The sequence below is a fragment of the Scyliorhinus torazame genome, chromosome 4 (assembly GCF_047496885.1).
Source record: "Scyliorhinus torazame isolate Kashiwa2021f chromosome 4, sScyTor2.1, whole genome shotgun sequence".
NCBI lineage: Eukaryota > Metazoa > Chordata > Chondrichthyes > Carcharhiniformes > Scyliorhinidae > Scyliorhinus > Scyliorhinus torazame.
This window is the reverse complement of record NC_092710.1, coordinates 176,841,389-176,866,418: the sequence shown is the minus strand read 5'-3', so window position 1 is coordinate 176,866,418 and position 25,030 is coordinate 176,841,389. Positions and strand designations below refer to the sequence as shown.

The following is a 25,030-nucleotide window of genomic DNA, read 5'->3' as shown; positions in this document are numbered from 1 at the left end:
CTGTTTGTAGTATATACAAATGATTTGGAAGAAAATGTAACTGGTCTGATTAGTAAGTTTGCAGACGACACAAAGGTTGGTGGAATTGTGGATAGCGATGAGGACTGTCAGAGGATACAGCAGGATTTAGATTGTTTGGAGACTTGGGCGGAGAGATGGCAGATGGAGTTTAATCCGGACAAATGTGAGGTAATGCATTTTGGAAGGTCTAATGCAGGTAGGAAATATACAGTGAATGGTAGAACCCTCAAGAGTATTGAAAGTCAGAGAGATCTAGGAGTACAGGAGTGAAAGGGGCAACACAGGTGGAGAAGGTAGTCAAGAAGGCATACGACATGCTTGCCTTCATTGGCCGGGGCATTGAGTATATGAATTGGCAAGTCATGTTGCAGCTGTATAGAACCTTAGTTAGGCCACACATGGAGTATAGTGTTCAATTCTGGTCGCCACACTACCAGAAGGCTGTGGAGGCTTTAGAGAGGGTGCAGAAGAGATTTACCAGAATGTTGCCTGGTATGGAGGGCATTAGCTATGAGGAGCGGTTGAATAAACTCGGTTTGTTCTCACTGGAACGAAGGAGGTTGAGGGGCGACCTGATAGAGGTCTACAAAATTATGAGGGGCATAGACAGAGTGGATAGTCAGAGGCTTTTCTCCAGGGTAGAGGGGTCAATTACTAGGGGGCATAGGTTTAAGGTGAGAGGGACAAGGTTTAGAGTATATGTACAAGGCAAGTTTTTTACACAGAGGGTAGTGGGTGCCTGGAACTCGCTACCGGAGGAGGTGGTGGAAGCAGGGACGATAGTGACATTTAAGGGGCATCTTGACAAATACATTAATATGATGGGAATAGAGGGATACGGACCCAGGAAGTGTAGAAGATTGTAGTTTAGTCGGGCAGCATGGTCGGCACGGGCTTGGAGGGCCGAAGGGCCTGTTCCTGTGCTGTACATTTCTGTGTTCTTTGTTCTTTGATATTTGATTCCATTACTAACTAATGGTAAATCATCAAAATTGCACAGATCACTAATTGCAACAGTGGTAACATTCAAATTCCCCACGTAGACAACAGTAATACAATTATGGCACGGTGGTACAGTGATTTAGCATATTAGTGGCACAGTGGTTAGCACTTCTGCCTCACAGCACCAGGGACCTGGGTTCCATTCCGACCTTGGGTGACTGACATTCTCCCTGTGTCTGCATGGTTTTCCTCCTGATGTTCTAGTTTTCTCCCAAAATTGTGTAGTTTAGGTGAATTGGCCATGCTAAGAAATTGTCTCTTGGTGTCCAAAGATGTGTAGGTTAGGTGGGGTTACGGGAATAAGGCAGGGGAGTGGGATTAGGTAGGGTGCTCTTTCAGAGGATCTGTGCAGACTCAATGGGCCGAGTGGCTTCCTTCTGGAGTAGTGATTCTATGAAATAATTCACTGATAATCTAAATGTGTGGAATTTGACCATCCCTCCCGCCGGCATGAATTTCCAGTCCTGCAAATTCAATTGACTTTTGAACAGCTCATTACATCTTCTGGCCCCACCCCTGCCACAGGGCTGTAAACCTCCACCCCATGTAACTAATAGCAACTGGTGTATGGCCCTGTAGCCTTCCTGGAACTAATGATCCCATAACCCACTGACATTCACCATGAAACCATTGCCAGAAAACCCATGGCACCCCCAGTTGTTGTCACTTTGAACAGGAATGATTTCCTTCCCCGTCTCTTTTAACTTTTGGCTGGACTCTGGTTTCTTGTGGAGGTGACAATTTTAATCAGCATTTGGACATCACTCATTCTAGCTGGCCAGAGCAGACTGAACCAAAATGAGAGACTACACAGGGTTTGTGGCACTTCTCACAGGGCATGGAATCCTAAACTCGACTCGACACCAACTCTAAACCATTCCCTCACTTTTTACTCAGTGATAAAATTACACTAAAGCGACGTGTCTATTCAGCTTTCCCATGTTTACATTTTCTCCAAAAACTCCCATCTCCATCCAGATCTTTCTTATTTCTTCTTTTTGCAGGTTTTCACTATCTCTTTGCAGTTGTCACATGTGAAATAGCCCTCAGTTCAAGAAATATACGCTTCCTCCTTGTTAGTTCCAGTGAAAATCATTCATCTCCACTCTGTAGTTCCCCATTCATCCACCAATCATGGAAAAGACCTGGCTCTGTTTATTCACTGTAAGGTCCTTGTTGTTTCACTGACTGCCCATTTCTTAGTGCTGCTCCCACTCGCCACATTGCTGCTGTTATTCCTGGCTCCCCTGCCTGATCATGCATGAGCAAAAATGCCAGCTTGGCACTTTGACAGTGCCCATTCCAGCTGGCAGTGGCAGGCTGGCACCTAGGTGACAGTGCCAGGGTATCCAGGTGACACCAGCAGTGTTGGGGCACCACCTTGCCCAAACGGCATCCAGCTGGGGGCCTTCGATCCTCTGGGCGACCCCAAGTATTGTTCCGTCTGATCCCCATTTGTGGAGACCAGTGTTTAAAGGCGCTCACCTGAGGTCTCTGAGGCAAAGGGTATGAAGCCCAAAGCCCCAGGTACCTCGGGAATCTGCACATTAGAGTGACAATTTAGCGTGGCCAATCCACCTACCCTGCACATCTTTTGGGTTGTGGAGGCGAAACCCACGGAAACACAAGGAGAACGTGCAAAATCCAGGCGGACAGTGACCCAAGACTGGGATCAAACCTGGGACCTCGGCGCCGTGAAGCAGCAGTGCTACCACTGCACCACCGTACTGCCCTATGAGCCACCTGTTCAAGGGATACCCTTTGTCACCACTAATGATCCAGCTGGGCCAGAGCCACAAACTGATTTGGCACCTGGGGATATCGCAGGACGTAAGCATCATGGGAGCTGCCAGGGTACCTTGCACACACTTACAGAATTGGTCACGTGACCACATACTATTTGCACAATCATAGAAGCCCCTTAATGTTCACAAAGGCATCCGGATGACCCACTGGCACCTTGGCCATGATGGCAGTCTATGGTACGCTGGATGCAGGAGAACCCAAAAATTGCTTCAAAGCCTTTGGCTCACTCAGCCTGGCTGGCTTCGTCCATCTGGTACAGCGACGGTAGCACAGTGGTTAGCACTGTTGCTTCACATGGTCCCAGGTTCGATTTACGGCTTGGTCACTGTCTGTGCAGAGTCTGCATGTTCTCCCCTTGTCTGCGTGGGTTTGCTCCGGTTTCCTCCCACGAGTCCTGAAAGACGTGCTGTTAGATGAATTGGACATTCTGAATTCTCCTCCGTGTAGTCGAACAGGTGCCAGACTGTGGTGAGTAGAGGATTTTCATGGTAACTTCATTGTAGTGTTAATCGAGCCTACTTGTGAAAATAATAAAGATTATTATTATTATTATGAATGAATGTCCTGACCTGTCTGGAGGGTGCATCAGTGACCAGCTTGATTCAACTGTTCAACTCTGTAACTGATTGGGGCATACCACATAGACCCCCACTGACTGCTAGAAAGGTCCAGATGTGGGAAAAAAATAGTGCCACTGTGACCTTTAGAGACACTGTCACTGGTTGCCCACCGACACATCTATTCACAATCTCTGGCACAATCATCTGGCATATGGATGTCATGGTGTTCCTCGAGAGACGGAGCCTCCTGCAGCACTGGACCTCAGACTTGTTGAGGTCACTGGATGACTGCTTCTGCACTCTGGCTGGAGGATAGTGGTGTCTTCTGCAATGATTGTCAGCTTGCAACTTGTGTGCCTGCACGTCTCCTCCCACAGATCCCTCCCTAGGACACTGCCTGGCCTCCTCTCCCTCTTCAGTGGAGGTCCTACCAGCGGAGTAAGCAATCCCCATGGCATTGTCTCGTGCACTCGGTAGAAATCCTGCAAGAGAGTGACAAAGCAAAATTGTCCTCAAAACAAAGCAAATACTTCAAAAGAAACCTAAGGAAAATTTATGAAATCTCAGCACTGAAGCAGCAGTGAAATCTCAACTGAACTCCCAACAACCCACACAGCCAATGCTCCTGTCCCCTTTTATCCCACCCTTGGATGTGAAATAGGAAGTGCCACGAGCATTAAATTGAATGGGCAACCTGAAAGTAGGATCAATTGGGTTGCTAATGGTCTAAATTGTCGCCGTGCACACTTCCAATTCCTGCACGCGCCCACCAGCCGTAACGTTGCAGCTTGCCACAAAGATGTCAGAGCGCAGGACTGATGTTTCTTCTCGCAATTTCAGGCCAGGCACGTGCCTGCCCATTCAGCGTAAAATTCTGGCCTTTGAGTTTTAGAACATTAATTCAAGTGGAAGTTCTTTCAAGCATGTTAAATATGCCCCTTGAATATTTCCCAGCCCAAAGATCTTCACAATCAGTTGATTCTTGTTTTTTTAAAGTAGTACCCACATCAATGTTCAGCACACTAAACTTTCATTGTATATTTTGGATAACCTCGGTATAAGTGGCCAATTTGTGTCAGATAAATTGACCATGTAATGTGGGCAAAACACCTTGAGGCAGATATTAGTCACAGTGGTTAGCACTGTTGCTAACTTTTGGTTGGTTCAATTGGCTCTGTTTTATAACCTTTGCTCTCGAGTCGCCAGGTATCTTTATGATACCGCCACGAGGTTCAAGTAATGATCAATAACTCTATACACCAATTAGTACGATTCAAATTTATTATACACAGTAATCGCTACTCATGCATAAATTCTACTTCGAAGCTACTTCTACAACTAACAGGCCTATACTAGCTTCGGACTGGCCCACCAGGTCAGGGGAACAAATGGCCTTTCGTTCGGGTTCTGAGTCTGCGGGATTCGAAGTTGGTACGGACTGGTAGCTCGGAGCGCCTATCTTGTAGCGAGCGTTGACTTACTGGATCTCGGCGGCAGCTGAATTGGTCACTGGCAGGGGCTGGTTCGCGTTGCTGAGTGACCCGGTCAAGCAGAACGATTCGAACTTCGGGGCTTAACTTTATAGTCCACAGGGGCTTCCCGCCTTTCGGTGCGGACCCTGTACCTGGTTCCAAGTGATTGGACTTCGTTCCAATCGCTTGGTTCGATTTCTCCAATACTGGAGCGGTTCCCTGATCAATGGCCGGTCTTGAGGTGTCCGTTAACCTCTTTTATGTTGGCTCCTGCTGGCGCCGAGGAGTTTGGCTTGGCTTTGTTTATCCCAAATGTTTTGATTGTACCCGGGATTCGCTCATTAGTATGTAGATGGCTGCTACATTATTATGCAGATGGCTGCTTGTATCGATGCTGTCTGGGCTTTTGCAGAGTTTAATACACAGTAAACTTGCACCTGCTAGTTTCTGCCTCTGTTGGCTGAATTTCCCTGCAGCCTTTGCTGTTCTCCATTTTACATCGGGAGTTGGCCAACCCAGGTGGCTACAGCACTAATGCCTCACAGTGCCAGGGACCTGATAATAAAACAGGTTAGTGGCTTTTGTTTCTATTGCTCAATGCAGGTAGACTGAAGCAGCTTAAAGATAATTATGAAAGACAACAACGAAGACTTGAGAGTTGGAGTGAAAACAGCTACAATAAAATAAAGTATTGAGAAAGACAATCCATTTTAATTTATCCTGGAATGTGTTAAGGGGATGAAGTTGCTTTAATAGGGGCAGTACGTCAGCTGGGAAAATAAATAGCAAAGTATCAGGGTGTTTTTGTATTATAGAGCTAGCTTCAGGAGAGTGGTGCAGTCCCAGTAACATACACACTTGTCACTGCTTTCTAGCAGACATTCGGCAGATTGATAACTGACAGCATTCTGACAGCATCTCTCAAGTCATGAGAAAGTACTGCCCTTGGAACAGATGAAGTTACATGGTGAGTGGCAAGCAGTAGGAAAAGCATATGCAGAGTTAATAAAATGGCAAAAGCTTAGTGCGGATTTGTACGGTGAGAAGCTTAAATTTCCTTCCTCCCCCTTGCTCAGTTGGTAGCATTCTTGCGTCTGCATCAGAAGGTTGTGGGTTAAAGTCCCACTTCAGGACCTGAGCGCAAAAACTGTCAGAGGTTGACAACCCAGTGCAATATTGTAAGAGTCTTTTCTGTTTAATTTCTTTGTTCCCATTTTAAAAATTATTTTGGTCCATGGATCCATAATTGGAACGTGCCTTTAAGCAGAAGACTCAAATTGAAGCAGCTACTTGTCAGGAGAAGAGAAGTCAGATTCCTCAGCACTGAGTGGATCTTAGGAACCTGGTTTGGAGGGGGTCTGATTGATTGATTGGCTGGCAACCAGTAGGTTGGCCAGTGACCGTGTTCTGCCTGACAACAGTCAGTGATTGATTCCTGCGTGATGTTTTTGGAGAGAACTGGGCAGAAGCGTTTAGACCTTGGAAGTGAAAGGGACGCTCTCTCTTGCTAGCTGAAGTGAAAGAACTGCTTTATTGTTCTGAAAGTGGAGAAGGTAGGCAACTTTGCCAGAGAAAACCATCTCAAGCCGAGAAAAAAAAGGTAGCAAAATGAAAACTAAATTTTAGAAAGACTTGAACTGGAAATCATCCCTACAGTGCAGATGGAGGCCATTCAGCCCATTGAGTCTGCACTGACCCTTCAAAAGAGCACCACACCTAGGCCCAATCCCCCACCATATCTTTGTATCCTCACCAACCATTGGACACAGGGCAATATAACATAGCCAATCCACCTAACCTGCACATCTTTGGACTGTGGGAGAAAACCAGACCATCGGACGAAATCCACGCAGACATGGGGAGAATGTGCAAATTCTACACTGAGAGTCACCTAAGGCCGGAATGGAACCCAGGTCCCTGACGCTGTGAGGCATTAGTGCTATCCACTGTGCCACCCGAAAGATTTTTATCCTTTTATTAATATTTTCTTGAACTTTCCACCACTCTTTCCCCTCTGTATTGTTTGTCTGTGCGTATATATAAAAGAGTGGGGGTGGGGGTGGGAAAGGGGTAATAGTTGCATTTTCTGTTCATTTAGTTCTAATACTGTATATAAGGTTTTGTATTCAAGTTACAAACCTGGTGGCTGACATTTATTTGCATGAACCAAGGACTTTGGGTATTTTAAATACCATCTTATTTCACCTGGGCTCAGCCCTTGGGTCAAGTGGGGCTGGAATTCACCATGCACTAGCCCAGTGTGACCATAAGACCATAAGACATAGGAGCCGAAGTAAGGCCATTCGGCCCATCGAGTCCACTCCACCATTCAATCATGGCTGATTTCAACTCCATTTACCCGCTCTCTCTCCATAGCCCTTAATTCCCCGAGAAATCAAGAATTTATCAACTTCTGTCTTAAAGACACTCAACGTCCCGGCCTCCACCGCCCTCTGTGGCAATGAATTCCAGAGACCCACCACTCTCTGGCTGAAGAAAGTTCTCCTCATCTCTGTTCTAAAGTGACTCCCTTTTATTCTAAGGCTGTGCCCCTGGGTCCTAGTCTCCCCTGCTAATGGAAACAACGTCCCTACATCCACCCTATCTAAGCCATTCATTATCTTGTAAGTTTCTATTAGATCTCCCCTCAACCTCCGAAACTCCAATGAATATAATCCCAGGATCCTCAGACGTTCATCGTATGTTAAGCCTACCATTCCTGGGATCATCCGTGTGAATCTCCGCTGGACCCGCTCCAGTGCCAGTATGTCCTTCCTGAGGTGTGGGGCCCAAAATTTCTCACAGTATTCTAAATGGGGCCTAACTAATGCTTTATAAAGCTTCAGAAGTACATCCCTGCTTTTATATTCCAAGCCTCTTGAGATGAATGACAACATTGCATTTGCTTTCTTAATTACGGACTCAACCTGCAAGTTTACCTTTAGAGAATCCTGGACTAGGACTCCCAAGTCCCTTTGCACTTCAGCATTATGAATTTTGTCACCATTTAGAAAATAGTCCATGCCTCTATTTTTTCCAAAGTGCAAGACCTCACACTTACCCACGTTGAATTTCATCAGCAATTTCTTGGACCACTCTCCTAAACTGTCTAAATCTTTCTGGAGCCTCCCCACCTCCTCCATACTACCTGCCCCTCCACCTATCTTTGTATCATCGGCAAACTTAGCCAGAATGCCCCCAGTCCCATCATCTAGATCGTTAATATATAAAGAGAACAGCTGTGGCCCCAACACTGAACCCTGCGGGACACCACTCGTCACCGGTTGCCATTCCGAAAAAGAACCTTTTATCCCAACTCTCTGCCTTCTGCCTGACAGTCAATCGTCAATCCATGTTAGTACCTTGCCTCGAATACCATGGGCCCTTATTTTACTCAGCAGTCTCCCGTGAGGCACCTTATCAAAGGCCTTTTGGAAGTCAAGATAGATAACATCCATTGGCTCTCCTTGGTCTAACCTATTTGTTATCTCTACAAAGAACTCTTAACAGGTTTGTCAGGCACGACCTCCCCTTACTAAATCCATGCTGACTTGTCCTAATCCGACCCTGCACTTCCAAGAATTTAGAAATCTCATCCTTAACAATGGATTCTAGAATCTTGCCAACAACCGAGGTTAGGCTAATTGGCCTATAATTTTCCATCTTTTTCTTTGTTCCCTTCTTGAACAGGGGGGTTACAACAGCGATTTTCCAATCCTCTGGGACTTTCCCTGACACCAGTGACTTTTGAAAGATCATAACTAACGCCTCCACTATTTCTTCACCTATCTCCTTTAGAACTCTAGGATGTAGCCCATCTGGGCCCGGAGATTTATCAATTTTTAGACCTCTTAGTTTCTCTAGCACTTTCTCCTTTGTGATGGCTACCATATTCAACTCTGCCCCCTGACTCTCCGGAATTGTTGGGATATTACTCATGTCTTCTACTGTGAAGACTGACGCAAAGTACTTATTTAGTTCCTCAGCTATTTCCTTGTCTCCCATCACTAGATTACCAGCGTCATTTTGGAGCGGCCCAATGTCAACTTTTGCCTCCCGTTTGTTTTTAATGTATTTAAAGAAACTTTTACTATCATTCCTAATGTTACTGGCTAGCCTACCTTCATATTTGATCCTCTCTTTCCTTATTTCTCTCTTTGTTATCCTCTGTTTGTTTTTGTAGCCTTCCCAATCTTCTGACTTCCCGCTACTCTTTGCCACATCATAGACTTTCTCTTTTGCTTTGATGCATTCCCTAACTTCCTTTGTCAGCCATGGCTGCCTAATTCCCCCTCTGATAACCTTTCTTTTCTTTGGGATGAATATCTGTACTGTGTCCTCAATTACTCCCAGAAACACCTGCCATTGCTGTTCTACTGTCTTTCCCATTAGGATCTGCTCCCACGTCGATTTTCCTCAGTTCCTCCCTCATGCCCCTGTAGTTACCTTTATTTAACTGTAACACCTTTACATCTGATTCTACCTTCTTTCTTTCAAATTGGAGATTGAATTCTACCATATTATGATCACTGCCTCCTAAGTGCTCCCTTACTTTAAGATCTTTAATCAAGTCTGGCTCATTACATAACACTAAGTCCAGTATGGCCTGTTCCCTCGTGGGCTCCATCACAAGCTGTTCCAAAAAGCCCTCCTATAAACATTCAATGAATTCCCTTTCCTTGGGTCCACTGGCAGCATTATTTACCCAGTCCAGCTGCATATTGAAGTCCCCCATGATCAATGTGACCTTGCCTTTCTGACATGCACTTTCTATTTCGTGGTGCATTTTGTGCCCCCGGTCCTGACCACTGTTCGGAGGCCTGTACATAACTCCCATTATGGTTTTTTTGCCTTTGTGGTTCCTCAACTCTACCCACACAGACTCCACATCATCTGACCCTATGTCGTTTAGTGCTATTGATTTAATTTCATTCCTAATTAACAAGGCAACCCCGCCCCCTCTGCCCACCTCTCTGTCTTTTCGATAGGTTGTGAATCCCTGGATGTTTAAATGCCAGTCCTGAACCCACTGCAACCATGTCTCTGTGATGCCTACCACATCATACCTGCTAGTCACAACCTGGGCCACAAGCTCATCTACCTTGTTCCGTACACTGCGCGCATTTAAATATAGCACCTTTAATTCTCTATTGACCGTCCCTTTTTGTTTTCTTAGTGTGGTGGACCTTGGTTTACTGAGCCTTTCCTATGACACATACACTGTGTCATATTTTGTGGGATGGGGACTATCATAACCTCTCCTGAGTTTTGTCTATTCGTGCTTTTTTGTATTCCTGAGCAGCTACGCTTCCCACTGATTACTTCACCTCTTGGTTCCCTGACTTTCCCTTCCCCCCCCCCAATCTTTAGTTTAAAGTCCGATTGACCACCCTATTTACTCTTTTTGCCAGAACACTGGTCCCAGCACAGTTCAGGTGGAGACCATCCCAATGGTATAGGTCCCCCCTGTCCCAAAACTGATGCCAGTGTCCCATGAAAAGGAACCCCTCTTTCCCACACCTCTCTTTCAGCCACGTGTTAACTTCCCTTATTCTTGCCTCCTTATGCCAATTTGCACGTGGCTCGGGCAGTAATCCGGAGATTATGACCCTTGAGGACCTGTTTTTTAATTTGAATCCTAGCTCTTTATAATCTCTAAACAGGTCCTCTTTTCTAGACTTGCCTATGTTGTTGGTACCGACATGGACCACAACAACTGTATCCTCCCCCTCCCTCTCCAGTATCCTTTCAAGCCGGTCAGAGATGTCCAGCACCCTAGCACCGGGCAGGCAACATATCATGCGGGACTCTTTATCCTGCTCACAAAGGATACTATCTATCCCCCTGATAATAGAATCCCCTACAACTACAACTTGCCTATTTACTCCCTCCCCTTGAATGGCCTGCTGAACCATGGTGCCTTGGTCAGCTGACTCATCCTTCCTGCAGCCCTGTTCGCCATCCACACAGGGAGCAAGTGCCTCGTACCTGTTGGACAGGGTCAAGGGCTGAGGCTCCTGAGTTCCTGACTTCTGGTTCCCTTTACCTGCCTGACTTGCAGTCACACCCTGCTGTCCCTGGCCACTGGCAGGATTTAAACTACTTACTCGGACAGGTGTGACTGCCTCCTGAAACACAGTGTCCAGGTAAGTCTCCCCCTCCCGGATGTGCCTCAGTGTTTGAAGCTCAGACTCCAGCTCATCAACTCTGAGCCAGAGCTCTTCGAGCAGCCAACACTTACTGCAGATGTGGTCACTGCAGCTCGCAATGGGATCTGCCAGCTCCCACATCAAGCAGCTCAAGCACATCACCTGACCAGCCATCAATAATTAATTAATTAGTTTAATTTAGGTTTACGAGTTTTGCTGTGTTTTCTTTTAATTTGGGGCAGATTTGCTATCAACCAATCAGATCACAGCTTCCCTCTGACGTCACTTTTGGGGGGGAAAAACGGGAAAACAGGAAGTTACCGTTAGGTTTTTATACTCACAGAGACTGCTCCTCCTCCTCCGAATGGCTCCCGAAATTAGGCCCGAAGAAAGAGAGAGAACAAAACAGTCGGGAAAAAGCACCTTCTCCCACTCTTCACCCAATTACCTCACTGCACCAAATTACCAAATTCTTACTCTGTCTGTGTCTCACTCAGGCTGTGTCTCCTTGACCAGCGCAATGCTTACTAAGTGCGCTTTCTGTCTGTCTTTTATACAGACTTTAGGATGACTCACACTAAAACTTCAAAGAGAAGAATACAATGTGTACCTTTGTGCCCCTTAACAGGCCTCAGGTGACTGCCAGGTAACTGCCTCTCAGCAATTAGGGTAGGGACAGCTTCAGCCAATCAGACACTAATCTACACTGCACTTTTAACTGAAAAACAGCAAAATTAGATTCACCACTTACCTTTCCTGGTTACCTCACTGCACCAAATTACCAAATTCTCACTCTGTCTGTGTCTCACTCACTCAGGCTGAGTCTCCTTGAAATGCTAGTGACGTAACACTATAAGGTGTGCTGCTGAGTCAGAGGTGTCATATTTCAAATGAGGTGTTAATACAAGGCCGTAAGGGTCCTCAACCCCCTGTAAAAAATAAAATCCCATGACGCTATTTCAAAGAAAAGCAGAGGAGTTATCCAAGTGTCCAGACCAATATTTGCAATCACTGAAAAGACCAGCTTTGCCATGACTAGCAGTAATTTTGAGATCATTAGTGTGAAGTTAAAGAATTGGAACTGAAACAATCTCATATAGCATTTGATCATTCAATGCTTAAGCCAGAGAATGATGTGGAGATGCCTGCGTTGGACTGGCAGTAAGAAGTCTTGCAGATTAAAGTCCAACAGGTTTATTTGGAATCACTAGCTTTCGGAGCTAGTAGCTCTTTCATCAGGTGATAAACACGTTGGACTTTAAACTGGTGTTGTAAGACTTCTTGCTAAGCCACAGAAGCCCACAGTGCTCCAGATACTTTTATTGTGTCAGCTGTACCACAGTGAGGAGCATTCTTGCATTCTGAGTCATGGGACAGACACTCGAGTACAAAATCCAGGTTGACATTCCAGTGCAGTACTGAAGGAACACTGTCCTATTAGAGTTGTTGTCTTTTAGATGAAACATTAGAGTATCAGACCTTTTCATGTGGAACTAGAAAAGGTACCATGGTATGGTTTCAAATGAAGAGCTTGGTTGCTCTTCCAATTATCCTGGCCGATATATATCCCGGAATCAACGTAAATAAAACATTCTCTCGTCGTTATCATGTTGCCATTTGTGGAGTCTTGTCATGTGTAAATTCGCTGTTGCATTTCCTACAACAATGACTGTACTTCAAAAGTACTTAATTGGCTGTGAAGCACTTTCAGTTGTCCTGTGGTCATGAAAGGCACTATATAAATGCAAGTCTTTTTCACAGATCATTTAGAAGTATTCATACATAAAACAGCATGTACAGTAGAAGAAAAGCATACAACAAATGGGCAAAATGAGAAAGAAACACAAAAATGTGATGTGTAGTCAGCCAAACATTTAGTTTTATATTTGAAAATATATAATTAGGTATTGGTGATCCTCAATTGTCGGAGAGAAGTGATAGAGTCTTCCCATATAATTCCTGCATGCAAGGCCTAAATTAATAATAATTTTCTCTTTTGTAGGAAAGGTGCAGTCACTTTTGTAATGAAAGACGTATATTTTTATTTTATTTTGTGATTGTTTCCTGTGTAGATAAAAGTGTGTGGGTGTGACCAAGGTTAATTGAACATGGGTGAATTACTGGAGGCAAGTTGTTTCTGAGGTCTAACAATTGAAAGTTTAAGTTAGGTTTGTACTTTTGTTATGAGAGGTTATGGTAGGTTTGAGTTACAAGTAAATAAGTTGGATCTGAAATTTGCATTGTGAGGTAAATGGGGAAATTGAATTTTCAGCTGTTGAATTTCAAAAGGGAGAGCTGAGGTGATTCGAAATATTTGCATCTTACTGGGTTTCCATGAATAAACAGGGGAAGGTATATTCAATTTTATTGACCCAAAATTAGAGTCAAAATTTAAAGCATGAAAAGTTTTTGTGTTTGGAGAAGTTGAGCTCAAAGAGATATTTTAAGGACAAGGGAACTGAAAGGGGAAAAAGATAATTCAGGAAAGGAATTTTTAACTGAGTGCGAGTGGCTGTGGGGGAAAACACTGAAGGCCAACTTCCTTGTGTGGAATGCTGAGAATCTGTGAAAGTTTTGACCTGGAGGCAGCCAAGAGAGTCTTTGTGTTAGGAAGCAAGTAGGGTTTCTAAGCCTCCTTTTGGTATTCCACACCAGAGTCAGAGTCAAAGTGTCTGAGAAATCGTGAGGTGTACCTTTATTCAAGTGACAACAATTCCTTGACTTGGGTAATATTTACTAGATTTTTATGGTTAAGAATCTAAAATGGGTTGTTGCCAAAAGAAGTTTAATTGTGTACTTTTGACCAAGCAGGTGTTTTTTGGGGGTTGTTCGGCAAAACGCTTTAACTGTGTAACTTTTATCTTGTGTGCTTAAGTAGATTTTTTTAATATATATTTTTTTAACATTCCAAAGGTGTTACTGGAGTTTTGCACTTTTGAGGTCAGTAGCTCTTCCTCCTCGTTTTAGCAATTAAAAAAAAAAAAAAAAAGTTTCTGAGACAGACTTTGCTCAGGGGTCTGGCTTGTTCAGCAATAGCATCAGCTGTGGCCGGAACAAAGTTTGAAATCTCAGAAATTCAATTTCCTATTCAATTCTGCATAGTATATATTAAATAATCAAATACTATGAGATGCCTCCTTTCTACCTGATTAACAAATTTAAGGCCACAACCCCGCTTGAAAATAGCATGACCAGAAGACCAAACACACACAATGCCGCAAGATTGGTTTAGCCCTGTAGTTGTGTGCCTGAAAAGTGCAACTTCAAATAAAACAGGATTAAGTGAATCAGATTTTTCCTTGATAATCAATGGAATAGGCTAGGGGCCTGAATTATCTGGACCCCCACCCCCTCCAACAGCTGGTATTGTGATGGGTGGGGCACTTAATTTGGTGAGAGACAAAAATTCTGTTAAATTGTTGAAAATCGGGAGAACAAAATTCCAAGGCTTCCTGACGAACAATATCAAGAAACCTATTTACATGCATTAGCATCTCATGCATGCTCATTGAAAGGCCTACTTGCCAGAATTAAATTCACTTACTTAGTTTTCTGTGAGCAAGAATGTTGAATATTCAGTTTCATGACTGTACACAAGTGGCATGCACCTGGCGACCTTCATTTCTTCCACAAGTTTGAGATCTGTAGATGTTGCTTTCTCCTTCTGAGGGACCTCATGTAACTTACTTGAGTGCTGGAGCCAGCGGGTGTGAAAGGGTGAAGCAAACGTTGAACAGAAGAGTCAGACGTATGGGGAAAGGATGGCGAGAATGTCCAGTGAATTCAGTGGATGGGGAAAGGTGCCCGGTGAAGGGTAGGGAAAGAGTATTGTTGGAAGGGAATGTTCGGGTAAGTGAGGAGAGATGCCCTCATATGTGTTGGAATGTGGTTGCTCAGATCTACCAGCTTCTCTGGTACGAGCTATGGCCATAAGGACTCCTGTCCTGGAGTGAATAAATGGTTGTCCAGGTGCCCTTTAAAAATGGTTCCAGGACCTTAGGTGCCACGAGGTAGGTGCAGGGGAGGCAACCTCCTGCTCCCCCCCCCCCCCCCTCCTCCTCAACCACAAGATTCACCAAGCTTCTCATTGATACATAATTATTGAGCTGAAATATAGAAGATTGCGCACGTTCACCCACCTTGCCACCCAGTGGGAATCACGGCAACCTTCCTCCCAATCACGAAGACGTCATTTCCAGAATGGAAAAGTCCGCCCATAGTAAGGTACCTTTCTCATCAGAAAAAAAACTAAAGCATTATACTCTGTAATTTCAAATGCTATTCATTCATAAATTCTTACATTCACCAACTAAATATTCCAACTCTTTCTACATCATTGGGCAAGAGTGAGGAAAGGAACGAAGGATTGAGAGGAGCTGTGAATGGAGAGGCCACTGACAAACATCTCCGTTCGGGTCATGAGCAGTGCATCGGCCGGACAGGAAACAATGCTGTCATGGAAATCCCGATGCTCAATGTTACATCCATAGCAACTTGAAATTGGGATTTCCTGTATCGAAAGGAAAATATTACAACAAGAAACAGAAAAATTAATCAACAGTGTAATGTTGGGATAAATATCTACAGGATTGTTTTCACCGAAATAAAACTTACCAGTTGCCTTGAATATCAGTCTTGTTAATGGTTTAGTATTTCAAATGCAACAAGTTTGAGATTACAGTGAAAAGTTGTGAAAGTCACAGTATCAGTTGACAGTGTAAATCTTGACATAGTTTCCTGGCCAAAGTTGGCAAATTCTGGGAGCATTTATGTACAATCATCTATCCCCAATCTTCCACCACCGCCACGAAAGAACACAGCAGTTTCAAGTGAATGTATTGTCCACTGTCGTGCAGATTGTACACAGCAGAAAGATGTCAGTTTCAATTGTTGGCTACTGCTTGGTCAGTTGGAGCAAAGATACGAGGTAATGCAATGATCTCTGTGCCAGCGGCTGTGATTTGGAAGGGAGGGATATTCCTGTTGTAAAGTTGCGTGGTTTTGGATGAGGAGAGGAGGTGGCTCATCTGCTATCTCGTTCATGGTGGGGTGCATGGGGTGGGGTAGGGATTTGGCACTTTGCCATCTTTGAGGGCTATTAGGGATGGGCAAGCAATGCCAGTGATGCCACATCCCATGATCGAATAACCAAAAAATGCTTTCGCATTCATTCTTTGACTGTGCTGCACATTCACATGGAGCAAATCTTGGCCAGTCAACAGAATGCCAAAAGAAACATTACCAATTTGTTGATACCAGTCACTAGAAAAACCATATTAACAAAAAAAAAAGATAGTTGGCTTGGCTGACTCTGGAAAAGTTGGCCAATTTGCTTAAGATTAGCCATGAGGGTAAATGTTCCGGTCCCACTTGCCACAGGAATTGGTGCGGTTAATACACAGTTGATAATTAACATACAATCTACACTCATCTACAACTAATCTCCACACTATTAGAAACTATGATCTGCTCTCACTCACACTATCTTTCCTTCAGCCTGTACTCTAGCTAATTCCTTCACTTCTCTCCCCCCCCAAGGCTTAGCATCAATATCTTATATATTTGTAACTCTAGCTCCATCTAGTGGCTGATCCAGACATTTAATTAACCCTTGCAGTTCTTAAATTTATGATAATGCCACAGGGGCGACCTGAAGATCCCACACATTGTGTTATCCTGAGACTCAGACATTGGGAGTCGGTTGTAACCCAATGTAAAAGCTGTTTAAGGGAATTTAATAGCAACCCAGAAATATGGTACACTGGAAATGGTTGGGGGGGGGGGGGGAAAGAAAGAGATGCAAAGGATGATGCTGGCAACAAATAAATGTGTTGTATGGTGAGCTTCTTGCTTGCAGAAAGCTTTCCCCAACCCATTTGGTTAAAATCGCTATTTCCTTAGAGGCAGCAGGTCAATTTCAAATTTTATTTTAACAGCCTGCATTGTGGCATTGCTGGAACATGTGGTAATAAATTAATGTATTTGTAACACGACTCTATTTAGCAATCATGCACTGTAATTATATTTTTCTTTCCAATTTCAGGAATTGCAGCAGCCACTATGTTTCAGGGTGAGAAGGGCCTGCACCTTTCAGATAGTCAGCTGAGGGTGGCATTTGATGGAGATGCTGTTCTTTTCTCTGATGAGTCAGAGAAGATTGTAAAGGCTCATGGATTAGATATGTTTTTTGAACACGAGCAGAAGTTTGAAGACAAGCCACTTGCACAGGTCAAATTGATCCTTATATAATACTTTGTTCTGTTTAGTTTTAAAGAGGCACTGATTGATTTTCAACTGCAGCTCCTACACTAAGTTTGCATGGTGCTTGGCAGTAAACGCAAATAGCTTTAAATTCTTTGATCTAAGCTTATTTGCATAAAGTATCACAGCAAGGACAAGCTAGTAGTTCAAGTCCATTTTAATGGGATGAGGTTACTCAAGGGAAATGTGGGCTTGGGGAGAAAAACACAAACGCAAACCTTTGGACAGTATCAGAAAAGCTAAGCCGGAAGAAACCAGAATCCAGAAAGAGCTGAGCATAAGTAAAGAGATGGATTCATATTGCATCTGGAGTCATCTATACGCTATTGATGGATCAGCCTGAAAAGTTCACCCTGAATCCCCCTCTCACCTCTGTTTTTAAAACTTGCTGAAGACTTAGGTGCCCAGTACACATGTTGGCTGCAAAATGTAATCCACAATGTATCCATATACAACTAAGTCTTCTGCCTGATTCAAATGGGAGCTTCTAACTGGCTGTTCCAGTTGCCAATAAAAAGATAGTTTATTGTTGAGGTTCTCTGTTAGCTTGACAGAACTTCTTGCCATCTCATTTCATGGTTACTTATGGCTCATCAAGTGTTTAGCAAACCTTTATTCAGTTGGGAGAAAAACAAGGTGGTAGATGTTTTTAGTTACAGAATCAGGAGAAAGTAATCTATTTTGGTGCAATTTACCAATGCATTCTGCTTTTATGGATAAGTGGAAAGTTTGCCACTTTTTTTTTCTTCAAAGTAGTGTTATTTCTGAAGATGCTATCTAGTCAATATTTTAGATTGTTTGAATCCAATTCCTGTAGTTCGAGGAATTGGATTGGAATAAATCACACACAATTTTCCCTATCCTCCTTGGAGAATGTTTTGCTTCTATTCAGTCTCTCGCATTTCAGACTTGGGCTGAAATCTCAACATGGAAAACACTGGACAATGTAACCAAAAATTACTCTTTAAAAGAAAACAAACCTTTGGTGTGAACCATGACTTCGGCAGGGAAACTGCAACAATTGTAAACAGTTATAGAACAGCCTCTCAAAGGAACTGAAATCTGATGTACTAGGAGTGGAGCAGGAACAGAACCCATTTCCACTGGTTTTCTGCCCCTCACTGGCTCCTACATGAATGTCTGACTGAGGCATCTTCCAGGGATGCTTGCCAGAGAGGGTAGTACATAAATGTCATAATATGCTGTTAAAACAGCACCCCACCCCCTATTTACCAAATGCTAACACCTACAGCATCACCTCCCTTGATTTGGGGAGCACAAAATTCATGATTTTGAAAACAATGTTCCTGAGTAAGGGAAGAGAAAACTCAAATAAGTTAAGAGGAAGGAAAATTCCGTTGAGATTATATGTTAGCTGGCAAAAACAGAGACAGGTTTCCACAGTGAAATGAGAGGAACATTTGAAAAGAATAATTTAGCAATGTTTTGATTATTTTGAGTAAGATAAAAGTATTCTTTCCCAACCCCATCAGATTTTTAATCGAGTTTGTCACTCAAGACAAAATGAAACATTAATGTACATAGTAATATCGGACTGCTATTCTGGGTAAGGTGAAAAGGAACATCTTTCTTCCATTATGCTTTGGGAGTATTTCAGGAAAGTATAGGGAGAGCTGCCAATTTCAATTGATCCAAATTGGTGTTGACTTAAAAGTACACTGGGTGGGGGAAGGGACAGCAGTAAAGGTAAGTACTTTTGAGGTAATAACTTATAATAGTGCCACCAATTATCTCAAATGACAAGTGTAAAATGAGAAATTAGCTTTAAGTAGAAGTTGAAGATTTCTGATCTAGCAGCCATTACACAGCAACTGTTTCTGAAAGGTGTAATTTACTCATTTATTTTTCACTTAGGGACCTCTCAAAGGATTTTTGGAAGTATTAGGAAAGCTCCAGAAGAAGTTCCATGCCAAGGATTTACGTTTGAATTGCCCCATCAGAACCTATCTTGTCACAGCGAGAAGCGCCGCCAGTTCTGGAGCAAGGGCTTTGAAGACACTGCGCAGCTGGGGGTTGGAGGTTGATGAAGCGCTCTTCCTTGCAGGGGCACCAAAAGGGCCACTTTTAGAAAAAATACGCCCTCATATTTTCTTTGATGACCAGATGTTCCATGTTAAAGGAGCGCAAGCATTGGGGACTATTGCAGCACATGTTCCTTATGGCATTGGGCAAAAGTACAATAAGAGCACTCCCATAACTGAACAAGCAAAGAAAAGTTAATCTTGACCAGGACAAACTAACACCAGAGATATTTTTTTTAAAATAAGTTCAGCTCACTTGCTGTTATGTGGTGTCAATCTTTGATTCTATACTACCTGTAGGTGCAACGTAAAAAAACGAAATCTGGGTGGACGGTGATGCAGTGGTTAGCACTGCTGCCTACGCCACTGAGGACCCAGGCCCTGGGTCACTATCCATGTGGAGTTTGCACATTCTTCCCATGTCTGCTTGGGTTTCACCCCCATAACCCAAAGATGTGCAGGTTAGGTAGATTGGCCATGCTAAATTGCCCCTCAATTGGAAAAAATTAATTGGGTACTCTAAACTTTTTTTTTTTTTAAATCCAACTCTGTTAAGGCAATGAGAAAAGTATACTTAAGTCAGTAGGGTCCATTCTACAAAGCTATCCATGAATTTTTCTCTCTATCACATTTTCTGATATTACAGCTTATTTATCTTTTTATACTATCAACCTTGGGGTGTAGGAGAGCTGCACAAATTAATTCACTTGCATTTTCATGTTACTGGCTACCATAGTAGCCATGAAATTTTGTTGAGGTAAAAAAAATTAACTGTCAATGTTTAAAATTGTTTCACCATATCTTTTCGTTGTAACTTAGTTTTGTAAATTTTGCGTGGGTTTAAAAAATACAGATCAACATCAAAGGTATTCCTATCTTTTAAATAGTGGTGGTGTTAAATGTCTACCAGTAATAGATGTTTTCATTTTTCCATTGTACTTTCAGCCTCTCTGTTCCATATGGCATCTTACATTGAAATTATGTTTGCTCCGGTTAGAAATTGAATGAAGCCAGATGAGTTCAAGTCTAGGAGCCCCTTAGAAACAGAATTTTACATACATTGAGCCATTTCTGTGCCAAATCTCTGAAAGACCTGTCCACTTAATTCCATCCCCCTGCTCTTTCCCCATACTTAGTATGATGTAGTTCTTATTCATCTATTTTCCTTTCAAAAGTTAATCAACTTTGCTTTTGCAACTCTTTATGATAGGATGTTCACAATTTACATAGACGATTTGGAGTTGGGGACCAAGTGCAATGTGTCAAAGTTTGCAGACGACACTAAGATGAGTGGTAAAGCAAAAAGTGCAGAGGATACCGGAAGTCTGCAGAAGGATTTGGATAGGTTAGGTGAATGGGCTAGGGTCTGGCAGATGGAATTCAATGTTGCCAAGTGTGAGGCTATCCATTTTGAGAGGAATAACAGCAGAATGGATTATTATTTAAACGGTAAGATGTTAAAACATGCTGCTGTGCAGAGGGACCTGGGTGTGCTGGTGCACGAGTCGCAAAAAGTTGGTGTGCAGGTGCAACGGGTGATTAAGAAGGCTAATCGAGTTTTGTCTTTCGTTGCTAGAGGGATGGAGTTCAAGACTAGGGAGGTTATGCTGCAATTGTATAGGGTGTTGGTGAGGCCGCATCTGGAGTATTGTGTTCAGTTTTGGTCACCTTACCTGAGAAAGTTTGGTCACCTTACCTGAGAAAGGACATATTGGCACTGGCGGGAGTGCAGAGGAGATTCACTAGGTTGATCCCAGAGTTGAGGGGATTAGATTATGACGAGAGGTTGAGTAGACTGGGACTGTACTCATTGGAGTTTAGAAGGATGCGGGGGGATCTTATTGAGACATAAAATTATGAAGGGAATAGATAGGATAGATGCGGGCAGGTTGTTTCCACTGGTCGGGGAAAGCAGAACTAGGGGGCATAGCCTCAAAATAAGGGGAGGTAGATTTAGGACGGAGTGTAGGAGGAACTTCTTCACCCAAAGGGTTGTGAATCTCTGTAATTCCTTGCCCAGTGAAGCAGTTGAGGCTCCTTCTTTAAACGTTTTTAAGAAAAAGATAGATGCCTTTCTAAAGAATAAAGGGATTCGGGGATATGGTGTATGGGCCGGAGAGTGGAGCTGAGTCCACAAAGATCAGCCATGATCTCATTAAATGGCGGAGCAGGTGGCCTACTCCTGTTCCTAGTTCTTATGTTCTTATGATATCCTCTAGGTTAAATTTGGGAATGCCTAATTTTGAGACCCCAAGGACAGCATTATTCACTGGCATACTATTGATGAGGGGTGAGGAATCCTTTAGAATCAGACCTCAATTTGAAATTGGGTTTAAGCTCGGGAAGGAATGTGTAGGGATATAGGCCAGCAGATCTGAATTCTGGGCCTGATCAAGATCAGGGTGAGTGGGGTAAAGAGTCAAAATTGGGCCTGAGATTTTGGGTTGTGGAACTGGGACAGTGGCAATTATGGTGAATACTTTTTTTAAAAAATCTGGTTGATACTAATAGAGTTTTGCTGAAATGCTGGCTGCAAACCAATTCTGCAGCAGGGATTAGATCTTGCATTTGCATTAGCACAGGACCAAATGCCTGCTTCTAACATGGGAACAATGTGCATATTTTGATCTTATAAGTATGGTGGATGGTGCACATCTAGCTGGCAATATGTACATGCTTCCTGTCCCTATTTTGCAGCCATGAGGTCGCACAGCACCCGAGAAACAGGTGCCATGCGGCTCAATTTATCCCATGTCCTAATAGCCTCTGCTTAAAAATGTTTTTTCTTCCTATCCTCTCCATTTGGTCTTTTTCCTCTATTCATCAACAAGGAAAAATTGTTTCTACCCAATAAAAATTATTTGTATTTATCAGATTTCATTTGCTGTTTATAGGAAGTTTCCCAAATGCTGCCTCATAACTAATACTGTGCTTCCTGATACAATTGCTGAGCATTGATTGTGTTTAAATTAGATTTGACACTACATTGCACTTATTTTGAGGATGGAATCCTAGGGGTGGGGGGAATGGGGAACAAACTTGGTAAAAGTATCCATGAATTTTGCAGTGAATCTTGGAAGATGTTCCAAGATTTTCTATTTTGAATTGCAAAATCAGAAAGTGCAATTAATTTTAAGAAGTAATGTCTTTCATGAATGTTATTTGATAGATTTGCTGATGTATAGTTTTTAATAATTTGCACTCTTAGGACCTGAGTTTGCTCAGTAAATGAAAATGCATTGGAAGGTTCCTGTTTTTAATCCTATGAGCATCTAATTCAATTTGTGAACTGCTACATTGTGAGAAATCCATTGGAATTATTTATAAACATTTTATGATGAATCTATTTATTTAACTCACTCTCAAAAAGCAATTCGAAATTTCCTGATTGAACAAAAACCTGGGAATAATACATGGTGCTGTAGGGGTTTTATGCTGTCTTTCGGCCTCGACAGGATTCTATTCCAGATCAGACTTTATGGGTTGGAAAACTTTGATTTCTTTTTTTCTCTGTGAAGCTGTGAATGAAGTGTCTGAAAAGGCTCAGCGCAGATTACAAAACCTTTTCCTAAATTAGCAATCTCATTGAAAGGGCCAAGAGGATGGTTGCTATGGTGAGTGTAAATATCACATTGGAGCAGTATGAATTCCTCTTCACTAACTATGGCTGGGGTTGGTTGGAACCAAGTAAAAGGACACTTATTTGTAGGTGTGCAAGTGGGAACATTCCACTCTGTGCTCCTAGCAATCAAGATTTAGAAAATTGTATCGGAATGACACTACATTATAAATCAAGTATGAAAGACACTTCAACTGTTATGCATCAATGCCAATTTTAGTTCATGCATGATTATTTCAGCATTTAGAACTTCTATTTGCAGTGCATTTTTTTTAAAAAGCGAGTTGCAGTTTAAAAATATTATTTAAATACATTATTTGAATACATACGGTTTTATTGGGATGCAAATCTGTAATTGGATCAGGTTATAAATGGAAACTATTTGTGGTTTACCTTTTTGTATTGTAGTTTATATTTGTTTTGTTACCAGCAATTGCTTTTATGGATGTTCTTTTAAACATAGTATTTTGTTCAATTTCAATAAATCTGGCTTATATAAAATCACAATCAACATGGTCCTTGCATTTTTCATTAAACATGTATTTAACCAATTAAAATAACATTTTTGAATGTTAGAAAGGAGAAACAGAAAATTCCTGAAATATATATGTCTTGAAAGCACTGGTAGACCAGATCACCAGTCAGGAGAGCAGGGACCGTCATCTGACAGTGTCTCAGATTGCAGGTCTGTTCATGTAAAGGAAGTGAACACCGAGAACACTTGGAGTGTGAGACGTGTGAGTGTTCAATTCTCCGACACGGCATTCGCGCTTCCAACAGTTTTAAAGGCCCCCTAAATCACAGCTGTCGACTCATTCACCCATCCACCTCCACTGCAACCCATGCCCCTAATTGCCCATTCCACTCTATGCCACTTCTATGCTCCATGTATCCTTAAGAATCACTCACTCAGTAGGCACACAGTCTTCAGATTTCATGCAAAGAAAATCACGGAAAAATATTCATCTCTTGGGGAATAAACAAGAACAATACAGCACAGGAACAGGCCCTTCGGCCCTCCAAGCCTGCACCAGTTATGGTACCAACCTTTGCTTAAACCCTCAGCACTTCATTGTGCCTTATCTCTCTATATCAATCCTATCCATGTGATTGTCAAGTTACCTTTTGAACGCCGTTAATGTGTCTGCTTCCACAACCCCTGGCATCGCGTTCCAGGCACTCACCACTGAAGGGGGGTGTCCTGAGATGAGACCCCTTAAAACTAAACAGCTAGGATAATACGAGAATAGTTTTACGTAAGTTAGTTTATTAAGGATTAAGGATAATCATAGAATGTATAGCCAGTAATCATTAATCATTAAACATGTATTTTTAGGACACAGTGGTAATAAGCATTCAAATCTTGCGACAAGCAGTGGCCATGATGCATGATGGGATTTAAGCGAGCGAACGTGCCCATGTTTTTCAGACAAACAGAATATAAAAAAGTAGTGTTGTCAGCAATACCATTCTCAGTTGAGTAACAGTTCTCATCAGTGTCCCCAATGACAATCCATGGTGTAAATACGAACCAACTTTGGCATCCTGCCCCTGGATGAACAATGAGGGAGGCAGGAACTGGCTGCGACACGTAATATGGGAAAGTCAGAAAAACAACTTTATAATGGACACAGGATCCCAGTAAACAACAGGTGACAGGATGGGTTAAATCATGAGCTGATCACAGTCATAATTTTGCTTAGAGTAAATTTTACTGGTCAATATAAAAGTGACAGCTTTAAGAATTGGATCAAGTCCCACTGGGGTGGGCTATTGATTTTTGGAAGACCTATAATCGGTGTGTTTGTACCAGTGTCAGGCAGAGTGATTTTGGCATTGATCCAGATCTCTCTCTCATGTAGATGTACCAAGCTTGGAATAATAAGAGGACTTCCGGTTGCGGCGATGCGGAGCTAAGCCGCATATTTCGGCAGCTCCCGCGACAACGGACTTTCGGGCTCTCCAGAGGAGCCCCAACTGAACTTTTTTGAATTGATCCCGTGTGGGAAGGTGCAGTAAGGTCCCCCCTTACGACATATGGCCGAGATCAGCGGTGGAGCGGCGAAAAAAGAGGCTCTGGAGCAGCGGCAAAATCGAG

General features: G+C 42.9%; 1 protein-coding gene across 1 annotated transcript in view; it reads left to right on the top strand.

Annotated features, from left to right (window-relative positions):
* The window catches only part of LOC140410612 (cytosolic 5'-nucleotidase 1A-like), a 38,801-nt gene extending 15,362 nt beyond the window's left edge, over positions 1 to 23,439 (top strand). The window contains exons 5-6 of the mRNA XM_072498915.1: positions 17,054 to 17,238; positions 19,147 to 23,439. Of these exons, the coding sequence (XP_072355016.1) occupies positions 17,054 to 17,238; positions 19,147 to 19,512 (551 nt within the window). The 3' untranslated portion in view covers positions 19,513 to 23,439. The remainder of the gene's footprint in view (positions 1 to 17,053; positions 17,239 to 19,146) is intronic.
* Positions 23,440 to 25,030: the final 1,591 nt, after the last annotated feature.